Raw genomic sequence first — 15,609 nt, 5'->3', positions numbered from 1 at the left:
CACCACACTGGGCCAGGAAGAGGAGGCCATCTATTCTTTGCTCCCCACTGTTGCTTTCAGACCTTGTTGTCATTGCTCTGCAACCTCTCATTTTGAGGTTCCTTCCATCTATATGACTTTAGATCCTTTTTGCTATAATCTACTGGTATCCAGGTCCATGTCACTCCTTTTAATATCTGTTCAATATCTGGGGTTTAATGTCTGACTCTTCCTCAGAGGTCTTCTTCCCTACCCTTACCTTTTTGTTTCATGTAAATCTATATAATTAACCTCCTAATCTCAAGGTTGATCATAACCTTAGATTTCATCTACTCCCATAATTATGCCACCTCCATGTTCTCCAAGTCTGAAATTCCCTTCTCTCACCATAATTTCATGTCCTCTCATCTTTCTGCCTCATCTCTTGTAAAACAATTTTCATCTTCACAATGGCCTGTCATTCCATTTCCCTTCTCCTAATAAAAGTGATGGGCAAACTTTTTAAAGAGGGGGCCAAAGGAAAGGAAATGCTCATTCCTAAGGCAATTCTTTCAAAGTTTCATTGTATTGTATCCTACTCATTTTATTCATCAGATTAGGAATAATGTCATGCAGCCGGATAGAACATTTCAGGTAGCCACATCTGGCTGTAGTTTGCCCATCACTGTCCTAATACATACCTAATTCATGGTCAGTTCTGACCATGCTTTTCTTTATTACTTTGTAGTTGATCAGTTCCATTATACACTTTCACCCTTGAGTTCTTTGCTTTTTTTTTGCTATTTCATATTCTTCTAGCTCTCAACACTAAGTAACTTCTACCATCTATTTTCTTTGCTTCTACTCTGCTGCCAAACATTGCTGGAATTAATCAGGCAACTGTGCTTATTGAGTCATTACAAACTTAGATAATCTCATCTAAACCTTCACTACTGCTTTCCATCCTTTTTATTGGTCACTGGTGGTATATCCCTATAGTGACTTTTATATTTCCCTCCTCAAGCCCCTTTCACCCTGCCTTTCTTCAATGATGACTACCTATCCTGCTTTATTGAGAAAATTAAGAATACTCATGATCATATCGCTTATGCCCCATACATCATGCTTCAAAATGCCTCTCCATATTCCCTTGTCTTCCTTTGATCCAATCTCCAAAAAAGAGGAAGCAGTCCTTTTCCATGTCTAAAATTAATCATCTTTCTTCCTTTTATATGCTTAGAGCAGGAAGGGGTCTTCAAGATATTCTAGTCCAAGCCCCTATTTTTTTTTTAAACTGTTACCTTCTAACTTTAACTTAGAATCATTTGTTCCAAGGCAGAAAGAGTAGTATGGACTAGTTCATGGGGATTAAATTGCCTAGGGTCACATAGCTAGGATGTGTTAGGGATAAAATTTGAACCCAGGACTGGCTCTCAATGTATTAGGCCACCTACCTGCCCCTGAAATTCCCTATTTTTATTTCTGAGGAAACAGCCAGAATGTATTATGTATTAAGTGGCAGTCTGGATTAGAATCCAGAATATTTTTGTATTTAAATAAGTAAGATACATAGTATTACAAAGGAAATAAATGATATAGAAATAGTTATCAAAATATTGTTTAAAAAAACAAGTTCAGAGACCCTAAGAAATCCCTGCCTATACCTCCCCCTCAGCTTCTACCAGCAGTTATCTTTATACAAATAATCCCCAAATCTATATATCTACCCTGTATTTTATCTGATTTATAAAATCCCACCTTGCCAGTTTACCTGCTGGACATTTCTACCTGGATGCTCTGGACAAAATCTCAAATCTATCATGCCAAAATCAAGATTTGTCATTTTGACTCTTCCATCCCTCATCCAAACATCTATTTATTTAAGTAAACCAGGTTCATAGCAGTGAAATCATAGAATCATGGGATCTAGAACTGGAAAAGGGACCATCATCTCATCTCATTTTAAAAAATGGAAATTAAGGCCCAGAGAGGTTAAAACACTTGCCCAAGGTCACTCAAATAATAAGAGCAGAGTAAAATTCAAACCTATTCTTTGATTCCAGATCCATATAATACAACATATACATCATGGAATGGTTTGCATTGAGTATGATGTATGTAGTTCATGCCCTTATCATCAAGACTAGAGGTATCAAACTTTTTTTTTTTTGCTGACTAAAAACGGTCTACCAGTGACAAAATTTACATTAGTCCCAAAGAATAAAATGTACTTGGTGTGATAATGAGATTAAATCTACCTTGCCCATCTTTAGATTTAATCACCAAAGGTGAAAACATCTCCATTTAACCCACTTGTGTTAGAATGAGTGACAAATCAGGATTTACTGACTGCCTCGTGGGCAGTCCTAAGAAAAGCATCTGTTGTGATTGGACACGTAAACTAAGAGGAGGCCACAGGAAGTGACGCAAAAGAGACCCCTTTAAAAAGAGACCTCAGTCAGCTGGCTCTTCTGGTTTATGAATGGGACCTGAAGGAGCTCTTGTGGTTGGTGACTGGGTCTTGAAGGAGCTCTGAAGCTGGTGAGAATGTTCTTAAATCTTTCCTTTGGAATTCCACATGGTGAGTGTAAAGGCTGCAGCTTCTTGAACTCTTTTAAGGAACTTTCCCTTCAAAGAGACTCTGTGACTGAAGCTTTTGCTTCATTCTCCTCGGGGCCCTCTGGCCCTCTGAGTTTTTGGCCTTGCTGGGTGTTAATTAGATCTACCTGGATTAAACTAGGGGATGGGTACAAATTACCTACTGTGTTAGATTACTTATCCTATCTTATCCTCTCTTATTTCCTTATTTCTTCTTCCTCTTCTCATTTGTAAATAAATTTTCATAAAAGGCATTTTAACTTGAGGTTATTCTTTAATTGGGGATTGATAATTGTTCAATCCCCTGGCGACCAAACCTTTTAATATTTACCAATCAAAACCCCTTTTTACTCATTACATTGAGAAACATTTAACTAAATAACATACAATATACCATAGATGATGTTAATTTGTAGTTTTCTTGGTCAATAATGCCACCAGCACAGATCCATTTTTGTTTCCATTTGATACCACCAATCTATAATCACTTCCTAATTGGTCTCCTTTACAGTCTCTTCCCTGTCGAATCTGACCTTTTTAGAACCACCTAAATAATCTTAAGGCACAAAGTCTGATTGTGTCACTCCTCCGATCAAAAACTTTTAGTGATTCCTTATTGCCCATAAAATAAAATGTGAATCCTTATATTTTGGCACAATATCCTGATCCCAGGCATAACCTACTTTTCTGTCCTTTTTTCCCCCTCACATTATTTCCCTTTGTGCACTCGTAAGGGGTGTTTAAACTAGACTCCTTGATATTTCATTTCTTGTCTCTTGGGCATTTGTATACTCACCTCATCCTTGATTCCTAGCATATACTTACTTTAAGGTTTAGAGCTCATTCGTGACTCCTTTGGGAAGTCTTCTGTCATCTTCTGATAATCTTCTCTCTCCTTTAATATTCTCTCTTCTTCAAATTATCTTTTTTTAAAATGCATGTATGTCATTCTTTCTCTTCCTTCTTTCCATTTTCCCCCTAGAATGTAACCCTGCTGAGGGCATGAAGTATTTAATAATTTTTAAAAAATTCTTGTAGGCTTAAACAGACGTCTAATAGATGTTTTTCCTATTGAACCTAGCTTTGACAATTTACCAATGACAAATTTAACAGCTTTTAAAAATTGTTAGTTTGCCTCTATAGTTTTTGGTTCTCATGAAGTTAGAAGTACTTACTTATCTTGCTACTTTTAAAATGAGAATTGTATGCTACTGACTAGATATTTTCACTCTTCACAAATGTGTTCAGTTTAAAGGCATTGCTTACTTGGCATGGTTTTTGACAAATAGGATTGCTTTTGCAATATTTGATCCTTTTCATCCTCTGAACTTCATATATGAGGATTGTAAAGATTTTTTCAAAATTGTTTTTCCCCTTCACACAAACATAACACTTTGTTCTCAAAAGTAAATTCAATTTATTCGGTTTGTGATTAAAGAATTCTAATTTTTTAAAAAACATTTTTTGAGTTCACATAATTTGGACTCTGTAAGTTTTCCGTGGATAAGTGGAAAAACATCTGGAAAATGTTTGTTGTTGGTCTGAAACAGACATGGAAAAGATGCTGATGCCATGTTAATTAAGCACCCATGAGGAATAACTAAAGTAATCAAGGTTGAATTTTTCTTGTATTCATAGTTAAAGATTTAATTTTTCTTATTCTTTTAAATGAATATTAAAGTTGGGATTTTGTAAAGTTAATAATTATGTGGTTAGGACATAACCTAAAAAAAGCAGGATGTGTATGCACTTGGTGGGTGTCCTTTTGGAAATCAGGTGTATTGGTTTTTAATCAGTACCATTTTCTTTTTCAAAAGCAGTGACTGGGGCCTACTATTAAAGGCTGAGCCGTGAGGCAAAAATCCCAGAGTTCTTCAGGCCTTTTCCTGCCATAATAAGTCGAACTAATTTTTGATGTATAACATTTATAAGCCTGTGAAAGCGATAGGGCTGCATCAGCGTTGAAAAAAATGAAGCCAAAAATAAAGCCAGGGCTGAGAGTAGCCCTTGAAAATATATCCTAAAAATGTGGTTTGTCAAAATAATGCCGTTAGTGTGCTGTCATTGTGACACAACAAGAGAGATTTTTTTCCCCCCAAAATGAGAGTCCCTTAAGGACATGATGATATTAGGGATGTACATCATCTGATTTGGGAGAATGGCTCAAGTTCACACATATGAAGCTATGATTGTATTGTGGAAAGGTGTGCTTTTTTTTTCCTCATTATTCTTTGTAGGATGTTTTGGGCCATCACTTATATTCAGAATATTTTTTTGTTTTTGAAAAGGGAAGAGTTGTGGTTAGAGAGAGTCTGGAGAGGTAAAATATATGCCTGTGTCCTTTTGTGTGTCATACATATGGAACCGTTCCAATTTTTAAGGATCCTGAGTTTTTTATTTTGTTTTAACTATTACATGCATAATTGTTTTGGTAATCTCCTATCTTGAAGCCTCATATTGTTGTGGCACATTCCATTATGGGGAGTAAGTAGTGTTCTAGTAAAACCTGACTTTAAAATTTTTCTCCTTGATGTTTTCTCTGACACAAAACTGTCTTTAAATTGTTTACTCTAATTTTATAATAGCCAATGAGAAATCAGTACTTTAAAATTTCAAATACTAATGTCTAGATTTAATTAAGAAGAAACCAGTGAGGTTGGAAGCAAAATTTTTCTCTTGGCTTGTGCATGTCAGCTTGTAGATCAAAACCAGCTTTCTGTTTGGCAACAGAACAGTGAGTTTCTATCATCAAATGAGTCACACCTCCACTAAGTTAATGCACTGCTAAGATTGATTTCAGTTTTACTAATACAGTATTAGAAATAGAATGACCAAGGAAAGAGAGAATGTAATAGTTTATCACATAAACACACTCTATCTCTGGCTTTCTGCCTATGAACTTTTTAAAAGTTTATTTAGATTATTTGATAGTTCATTTAATGTCATTCCACAGAATAAAATAGTATTTAATTAGTACACTAGCTAAACTTAATTCACTGTTCAAAAAAGATATACATTTGTACATTACATACAGCATAATAAATAGATAATATTCCTGTGCCTGCTTAGAAAGGGTAGCCATCTTGTCCCTTTTACATTTTACAAAGTATTAATATTCATACTTGCGATACCCTCTCTTGTAATCCACTGCCATCTGTGCCAGAGCTGTAAGCCTTCGATTAAGGAGAAAGATATGATAAAGTAGTTCATATTTTAAAGCTCTTATTGCTTGAACTTATATAGATGAGTACCTAAGGCAATGACTTCCTCCCTGGTATATTTAATGATAAAATTTCCAACCTTCATGCTGTAGAGCAAAATATTTGTTTAGGAATAACCAAGGTATCTCAAGAATAAATGTCATAAAAAGAACTGAATTATTGTCATTGATTTTTAAAATATATTTATGAAATTAGAAATAAGTTTGAGTCTATTATTTTTACTTTGCCAGAATGTTTTTTCTTCAGTAGCAAACTTTATGGTGAAGATAGTAATGCTGACCTTTTAAATAGGATGGGAAAAACATTTTTAGCCTTAAGCCAACCATGAGTAGGTTTAAATTTTTAATACCTGAGTAAATTAAATGCTCTGAAGATTAGGACAAATGATTTATTTTCAAGACTAGACAATTATTTGAATATATCATACATTATTATTAGAACAACATCACATTAACTATGAAAGTGGTCTGAACTGAGATGTAAAGTAAAGCTGTGGAATTTTATCTTAGATGTAAGGTTTTTCCTATTTGAGGAAGGTTAGTTTTGTTTAGGATAGATGTCTATGGATAGACTACTGTTCTCTGGGTCACAAGTGACCCTAAGAATGTTCTTCTTAATCTAGCTCATTTATTTTTCTTTTCTTAGTTTTATATCAGTATTACATTTGTCTAAACATGAAGGCAAAAATGCCTCTAACAATAAAAGAATTTTGACATAAGGTTTACCTGTCAAAGTGCTTTAGTAGTATTGCCCAATAGTTACATTTTTTGAAAAGTATTTTTAATTCTCCTAAACAGGAATACTGCAGTTCAAATAAGTAACTGTAAAGTTGCTTTTGGCATTTTAATAAGTGATATTTCCAAGGCAGTAATTTTTTTAGGACTGAGTTAAGAGGAGCTTAGAAAAGAGGAGAAACTAAAATCAGATATTATAATGAAGCAAGCCATGTTATTTTGTTTGAAGCTCTTCATCCGAAAATCAAAACAACAAAATTGTTTTCTCCATGTTTCTTTAATCCATTCTTCCTGCATGTAAAAATGTGCTCATAGCAGTTATTTCCAGGATAAAATATTTTGTTTAAATATAAAGCAGAATAATGTAGCCTATTTAGCTTATTATTGTAGAATTTTCATAATCTCTAAAATTATAATGGATATCAAATATCTTTCTGATTTCCTAATCATGATTTCTCACTAAAAATTGAACAAATATTCTAAAATATATTAAATGTAAATTATCCATGTACACATGCAGTATTTAAAATAGGAAACCTCTAATTATACCTTTTTGTGAGAGGAAACTTGGCTAATGAATATCCTGTGTGCCGTTTGCTTTTAAAGTGAAAGGTTAAGTTTTAAAATATTTTTAAATCACTGGTTATAAGGTTATCAGATAATCTTTAATCACTCTGCTGAGATTCATTTCCCTTCTTATTTTTATGAGATGTAATCTATCTGTGAATGCTGTTCTTTAATATTTGTAATAATTTCTATTAAGGAATAAAATTTAATAGCTTCTTTTAGGTTTGTTAATGAGGAACAGTGGATAAGGATGAACCTAGTATATTGGGGGAGAGGAGGCAGCAGGATAAGCTCTTCACTGTCCAGAAGCTTCATCATCCCTGTAGGTTAGAGCTATAAGCTGGTGTGTGTGGTGTGTGTGTGTGTGTGGGTGTATATGTTGTGTGTAATATCTTTCATTGAATCACTTTTCATTTGACTTTGATCATTGTCTGTGCTTCTTAAAATAAATGTTCATCTGTTAGTCATTCTTTAGACCAGCCATTGGAAAGGAGGCTTGTAAGAGGTTATTTCATTTTTCACCTTTGGGTTTCTTCTGTCCTTGGGCATATATAGCATGTCCATCAAGTCCTACAGGGACTTCTGTTATTCGATTAGAAGATGATCTTTTAGTACAGCAAATAGAAACTAAGATGAATATATTAAGGTAAGGGGGAGTTCTTGGTTACATTCCTTTGCATCTAGATTTTTTAAACCCTACTTAAGAACTTCAGTTATGTAGCATAAAAGTTATAACATAGTAATATTTTTAAAAATCTATACTTTTAGTCAAGGATGAGTCTTTTCCTCAGGCTTTTAGGGTATGCTTGAAAATATCTCCTTTTACCAAGAATGTTTTCTTCTAACCTTTGGTATATGATTGGGTGATCACCTAGAATGGCATTCCTTATGCTCTCTTTTAATTATGTTTATCTGTGCTTTTAACAAACCTTAAAAAAAAGATTTCAGATGTTACAAGTCTAATTAAAGAGACAGACAAAGCACAGTTTATACTGTAGATTTTTTCTGCAGTTCAATTAATCAGCATGTTTTCTCTTTTAATTAAAACCATTTTAGTAAATTAAAGCCCACAGCAAAACACATATATAATTTGTTTGTAATTAGCTCTTAATTGGTGGTAGTTGAAGCTTAGCACCCTTGGTTTCTTTCTTCATGATTGCCATTTTATTAGCAGCCAGTCATTAATTAATCTTTTTCTAATTAGCTTATAAAACTGTTGATGGCACATTATTGTAAATGTGATTTTAAGTTCAAAGCTTGTTAATAAGCTTTCTTACTTAGAAGAACAGAGATAAAGAAATTGCTGAAAACAGTACTACAGTTCTTTTTTTAAAAACTGTCTTTCTTATAAGGGGACTGTGTAAAGCATCTAACAGCTTATGGTTAATTTTTTAATGCTTTTTTCCCCCTATTGAATAGAAATTGCTTGAATATAAAGGTCTATATCTAATAGTGACTTAAATAATACATCTTTTCTCTCTCTGCTGTAGCACAATAAAGTAGTATACATATAATTTGAAGTCTTCATAACCATAATTAATATAGATGCTATACAAACTATTACCCAGTGATTTCAATGCTGAGTACATGATTGAAAGTGTACTGTTTCTATTTCAAAACCACATAGAATTGGCCTTTCATAAATCATTTAATCAAGCAATTCATATATGTTTTGATATATTTTTAAAGCATTCAAGCCATTGTAATGCATTTTGAAATACAAATAGTGATGTTTATTGTAAAGTTGTTGGCATAAAATGCTTATACTCGTACATGTATATATGATCCCATCATGAAATTAAGTTACCTTCTATAACGAGGGAAGTAATGATTCCCTTATAATTCATACTTAAAAGGATGACTTCCTTTATATATATTTGACTGCATAAAAAGTTGGGACATCTTCAGGTGTCCATAAATGACAAGAGCCCTGTGATTATGATTCTTCTATTTAACATCTCATGAATTTAGCATAATACATATCTTATAAAATTACAGACTGGCTGAAGTATATTTTGAGTTCTCTAGCTACATTTTATTCTGTATTATAAGCTGTCTCATAATTGCATGAAAGTTCTCAACTATATGACATTCCAAATTAAAGATATCAACATTTGAGCAAAGTTTTGAAAGTTGTAGAAAATATAATGTTATAAGTCACTGGAAATCCTTTGTATTTTTGCTGCCTTGAACTTTATATGTTATTTCAACTTCAGCTATTTTCTGCCTGTTTTCATAAAGCATTTTATGATGCCATGCAGGAAACACTAGAAAGGGATAGCTGACAAAGAAAAAATTAAAAATTGGATAAAAAGTAAATGAATAATGTCATATTACTAAAAAGATGAGAGGCTAATTTGTGCCGACTTTTTGCTAATTTTGTTCAAGCCTCAAAATGAGGAGCTGTCACCCGTTCTGTGTAGCACTGATGACAGTGCCAATGATCCATGAAATAAGCTGCCGCTGGCTTTGTTCTGATAAGAATGAACAAATCTGCACAATGTTCGGCTCCCAGAATCTCATTTTCATACTTGCATGCAGGCTAAAAGAAATAAGCTGTTTGCAGGCTTGATTAATCAGACATTTGAGGGTTTTTTGTCTCTTTGATCTCTTTCGTCTCCTAGGTAACTTGCTTGACATTAATGTTGAGCTTGAGTAAAGACAATCAGGAATTGTAGACCAAACTGATATAAAAATTAAAGACCTTAACACTTTAAGTGCTCCAATAATGGTTCCGCTTTACTTCAGAAAACATCTGTTTTCATTTAATTAAAGAACAAAAGAGAATGGCATAAATATTTTTCATAGAGACCTATTATTCCATAAAAAGTTAAAGTATGATAATTGGTATTTTTAAATAAGTGCCTCAAAAGTATCCAAAAGCTATGGGGGGTGGGGGAGTGATGGTTGGGGGAGGGAGATTCATAAATCTGTTAGTTACAAGGTAGTAATTTTGAGATGAGTAAAATATTTTCTGAAATGGATAAGAAGTTTACAGCTATGCTAGATTAAGCTGTTCAAGTCAGATGTTTCAAATGATTATCAGCAAACTTTATAATGGCAAGACTTCACTACAGAGAAACTCATTTGATTTTTAAAGTTTGTCTTTTAAAAATCTATACTATGTTACAAGGATGAACCATTATATCTGTTTTACTACCCAATATGATTTACACACTCTAAACCTGTAAAATTGAAAGGAATTAAAAAAATGTCGCAGTGCGTTTGCTTGAGGTTATGCAGACGCTTTTACAAATCTTCCAAGTGGCTGTAAAGATGAATGCCTCAAGGGTCTAGCTAGGGCCCTGCTTTTCCAACCAGCTAAAGCCCTTATCTTAAATCCAAGCAAAGTACCATTAATCTTTTTGAAAGACCTTTTATGGCTTTTAATATATCCCAAATTAGAACATTTTACACCCTTGGTTCCTGAAATATGGTGATAAAAAGCCTTTAGAGCTTAATTTTCCTTACTGCGTGCTCTGACCAATTTGCAGTTCTTTGTGATAATGTTTAGACACCTTAATTAAAATGCAGCAAAATATTGGATGTTCTATATGGAAAATGCTGATACTTTAGCTACACAAAACATTTTTGCGTATATTTTTTATTCATATTTTCTTACTTATTTTTACCTTGTATTGCTATTGAGTTGTCTAATGACCCGAAACAGTTTTTAACATAGAAGCCACTGACCAAGCTTTTATGAATTTTTGGTTAGGGCATGAAAGTACAAGTGTTAGCCAGAAGTATAGGGGGAACTCTATATTTATTCATTTGTTTAATTGCCATATTGCCTCTGTTCTCATATTCTGAAAATTGGAAGTTGGTCATCTTGTCTGATATAATGCTTTGCCCCTAGACTGTCTTCCACAGAGAATCTTAAATCTTTTAAATAATCAAACATTCCTTTCAATGTGCAGAGAAATAAGCGAAGGATATTCATTTTTAAGTATATAAAGGATACCTTGATTTTTTCATTACCTTTTCCAGACAAATAGATGTCTCATTAAATTTGTGAAAACAAAGAGCGTACTTTTTTTTAGTGCTTATTAGATGCAGAATAAGTTTAAACTAACCTATGTAGAATGTAGTCAGAGTTGACCTTTTAAAGGAACAGATGTGTTTGAACGCATCATCTGTGTACCCAGTCAATTTCTTGTATTTGCACAGTTTATAAAATAATGGAGCCCTCTTATGCCAATACTTGTTTAATGCATTATAATATAGTATTTTAAGCAAGTTTATACTGTGTCTTAAAGAACATATACTCTAAATCTTGGGGTGAAGTATCATCCTGGATTGGGTTTAATGTAGCTGGGAAACTTAGTGCTTTTAAATTGTTAGTGTATTAAGACCGTGTCAGGATCAAGTCACACTTAAATCAAATGACTACGTGTCCAGACACAATTATATGTATTCTAGGTTGTCTTATTTATGGTCCAGAGAATGTAGATTGAGAAATTTCTGTCAATTAAAATGTTGGTATTGAGCTATACCTTAATTTATAATAATCTTAGAAAAAGATTTCATTATGTTGTTAATGGCAAATGCTATTAATGGTTCAAGTCATTTGGGTAATACAAAAATTATTAGCTAAACCGAGTTTGGTTGCATGATAGAAATTTTCTGAGTGTTTCTTCATAGGATGTCATCTCTATCAATCATTCAGTACCCACAGGGATCTTGGCAAAACAGTAGAATATACTGAAGTTCCATTAGAATTCAGTGGAATGAAATCCAAATTTAAAAAAAAAATCTTGATTTTATGTGAACCTTATGCATGAAAGTGGGTTTTGCAAATCTTGAAAAACGCAGATGACAAGCTACAATCGGGTCACAGTAGCTAGGTTAGCAGGCATAAGTTCAGACTTATTTCTCCATGATTATGAGAGCTTGTCATTGGGGAATGAGCATTATTTTAGGTAGTAAATTTTCTTAATTCTTCTGAAGTTTCCTTTCTATTGACAGATGCACCAAAAACCTTTTATTTATTTAGAATTTTAACTATCTTCCTGTTGAAGTTATATGTTAGGGTCTGCCAAGTACAGGAAATACAAAATAGAACAAAGAACAAAGGACTTCTTGAAATAATCATTTATAATTTTTCTCGTGAAAATCATTTAACCCTTTTATGACATTATTTTAGACTTTGGCTTTATTTTAGCTAAAATGTAGCACCTATATTAGATCCTATGGTATTGATTTTTAGCCTTTTGAGTACACTCAACTTGGCCTGCTTCTTCAGCTAACTCTTAAATCAGAAACATCATTTCTTTTTTTGGTGGCCTTACAGCTAGCTTTTGACTAAATTTCGCTCTTCTTATTTTGATTGTAATATTGTTCCCATTGACCTATGATTTTTATTGACAACTTTATGCTGAAAATTTCTATCTTTTAATGGACAGCCATTAACAGTTGATTTCCTTTTATGAGTATCAGTCTAAAGATAATGCAAAAGAACAGTACATTGAAAAGATTTTGTTCCGTATATATCATTTGTATTCCAAAGAAGATAATTTTATCAGTAATTTATACCAGTAGTCCTCAAAGCATTGTGGGGAGTAGAGTGGGATAAGAGGAGAGGGGCAGTAGAGAAAGGGGATTAATCAGTCAAAGGGTGGAAAGAGAGATTGCATTCTTCCTTTCCCACTCAAACCAATCCTCAGGCTTGTTTCTAGCACAACTAGACCAGGCCTTTCTTTCATTGTGGACCAGCCACACCTATTCTACTTCTCCTGAGTGGCTCTACCAGTTCTTAGCCTCTCCCCTTAAGAAACCTTTCAGGATGGTTATAATCTAGCTTCAAACTAGACATCTCCAACATGTCTAATGAGCAACATTAGCTGCTGCTCAAGTAATACTCCTATTCCCACTTTCTTTCCTATCTACTTCCTCCCACCATACTCATATCCTGTCTTCCAGATCACTAGTGCCAAGGGATGGGCACTAAGCTCTGGGTCACTGGGCAGTGAGTAAATTCTCTGCCCCTCTTTTTGACTCAGGCAGAACAAATTGAGGTACAATAGGATAAGAAGAAATTAAGATGAATTGCTAAAGATATTATGTTATCTTTTCCCCAAAATCTGCACTGCTTCTGTTGAATCCACCACCATCCTCCTAGTTACATCCTTACATCATACATCCATTCATTTGCAAAAGCTTGTCATTTCTGTCTCCAACATACTTCCTATAGAGTCCCTTCTCTCTTCTCACATGGCCTCTACTCTAGCTCAGGTAATCATCTCTTGCTTGGACTGTGAAATAGTCTTTTAAATGGTCTTTCTATCTTAAGTCTCTCCTAATTCTTATTCATCTTTTCCAGGACTGCCAACACAATTTTCCTAAAATGTAAATCTGATTATGTAACACTCCCCAATTAAGTCCAGGTGTTCCCTTTTGACTCTAGAAGTAAATATTTCATTTTATGCTATTTGTTTTGTGTATATATATTTATGACCTATAATTGTTAACATATTAATACATCAACATGTATAATTTATAAATATACATATATTGGGGGATGCTGAATTTTTTCTTTTTAATAGGAGTGACCTATACTATCACTCAAGCATTTTCAACAGCTGGCACTTATAATTTGATTCAGGAGATAGACATATACATGAAGCAACTAGAAACCAATACAAAATGGGATAAAATTAAGTGCAAGTAGTTCAGAGAAAGAGGAGAGATCTTTGTGAACTGAAATTAGAAAGCATTTCATGGAGAGGATTTAGGTTAGTAACAAAGAGCAAAAAACATGAGCAAGGAAAAAAATAAAGGAAAACCACTGTGGGATATAGAACATGGTATGAAGATTCCCCTGATATAGAGCAAGGGTCGGTATTGAGAAGTAAATATTTTACTCTTTCCTTTATACTTTATTTGATTATCATGGAAAAGAGAATTATTTAAGACCTAAATGTTATTGCAATATATAAAGATTTTCAAAGCCATAAGCATCTCTAAAATGTAGAAATTCATCTCTTTTTTATTCTCAAGTTTTGGTTAATTGAATTCTAAGTTAGGTTCCAATTAGCTTTTGTATTAGGCATAATTTGAATTAAATTTGTTTTCTTTGCCTTCTTTTAGCTTGGAGTAAAAATTGCCAAAGCTGTAGCTTGCCGTAATTTTGTAAAGGCTAAAAAGGATGCTGAAACTTCACAAGAGACTCAAAAAAAGAAGAAACTTGCATGGGGGTAAGTTACTTCAAGATTCGAGCTGTAATTAGTATTATAGCCATGTAAATCACACAGGTATTGCCAGGTATTTTATTGTACTTACCATCATCTAATCCTTATCACTTTGAAAATGTAGAACCTTTTCCTCATTTTGCATGAAGTTTATTCTAGTGAGTGAAATATTTGAGATATTAAAACAAATCTCATGTCACTTTTTGACTTGTTAAAAATACTGCTTTTAAGTATTTAATTGCTTTAATAATGAATAGGTGATTTGTGCTTTTTGTTTTAGGTTTGAAGCAAAGAAGAGATGGGAAACCAAAAGCAACATGGGATATATGTAACTAGGCCTTCATGCTTGAAAAGTGAAAACTTGATATCTTACTGCTCAAAAAAGAGCTGGCTAACTTTTATACTAGTTAGGAAAAATAAACATTAGATTAGTAGGACAGTTTTCTATATCTTTTTCAACCTTTTTAAAAAAATTTTTTTTTAAAAATATGGGGAAAATATATATTTAAAGGATAAAATGTAAGAAATATAATGTGTAAATGTGTACATACATCAGTACTAAAGTGTTAATGAAATCATTGATATATATATATATACCTGCTATTGGGTTACACTACATCTGTTTTTGTGCATTAGTAAACAGTATTTTTTAAAATTGATTTTGCCAAAATAATTTTGTCTTTGGGTGGCTTTCTTCAAGTGATGAGCCTTTCCATGTATGGTTAGTCTGGTGATCAGAAAAAGCATATTCTGTCTTGTAAGACACAGAATTGCTTGCACTAAGGCATCAGCTGCAACTTAATTGGAGAAATATATTTCTATGTAGTATAAATTATTTGCTTTTCCATTATTTAATGAATGCTTAGCATTTGAGATCCCTGTAGCATATATATTTATGATCATAAATTATCCACATAGAAGGTTGGTCATAAGTATGACTAAGAGAAAGTAACCTTACCAGCCAAGAAACATTCAGTTCTAATATGAGTGACACTTTGTCTGAATATTCTTTTCTAGAAAGTTGGGTTTGTTTTTGTTTTTCTCAGAGCTGCCTGGTAAAAGTCAGTGTATAATTTTAAGTGGCTTTGAGGATAGAAAATGTCATAGAGTTTGCTTTGGTTTAAATTCTGCCTAAGAAGAGACATAAACTACCCATGTCTCATTGTCTCTTTTATCTCTGTGATTTCTTTGAATTTTGATATTCTTAGATAGCTTATTAATCGTGAAGGTTGGATATTGATATTAAAAATATAATTTTGTCATTATTTGGGAAAAAATGTTTTAAATTCTTTAAATATATGATTTGGATTATTTCCATTCCTCTTTCCCTTTGTTTTATAA

At 33.1% G+C, this 15,609-nt stretch overlaps 1 protein-coding gene across 1 annotated transcript in view; it reads left to right on the top strand.

The window, feature by feature from the left end:
• Positions 1-14,750, top strand: part of FAM204A (family with sequence similarity 204 member A) — a 38,555-nt gene extending 23,805 nt beyond the window's left edge. Inside the window, exons 7-8 of the mRNA XM_044662593.1 lie at positions 14,168-14,274; positions 14,549-14,750. Coding sequence (XP_044518528.1) covers positions 14,168-14,274; positions 14,549-14,600 — 159 coding nt within the window. The 3' untranslated portion in view covers positions 14,601-14,750. The remainder of the gene's footprint in view (positions 1-14,167; positions 14,275-14,548) is intronic.
• Positions 14,751-15,609: the final 859 nt, after the last annotated feature.

Source organism: Gracilinanus agilis, chromosome 2 (assembly GCF_016433145.1).
Source record: "Gracilinanus agilis isolate LMUSP501 chromosome 2, AgileGrace, whole genome shotgun sequence".
Taxonomy (NCBI): Eukaryota; Metazoa; Chordata; class Mammalia; order Didelphimorphia; family Didelphidae; genus Gracilinanus; species Gracilinanus agilis.
Note: the sequence above shows the minus strand (reverse complement) of the source record. Positions and strands in the feature narration are given on the sequence as shown.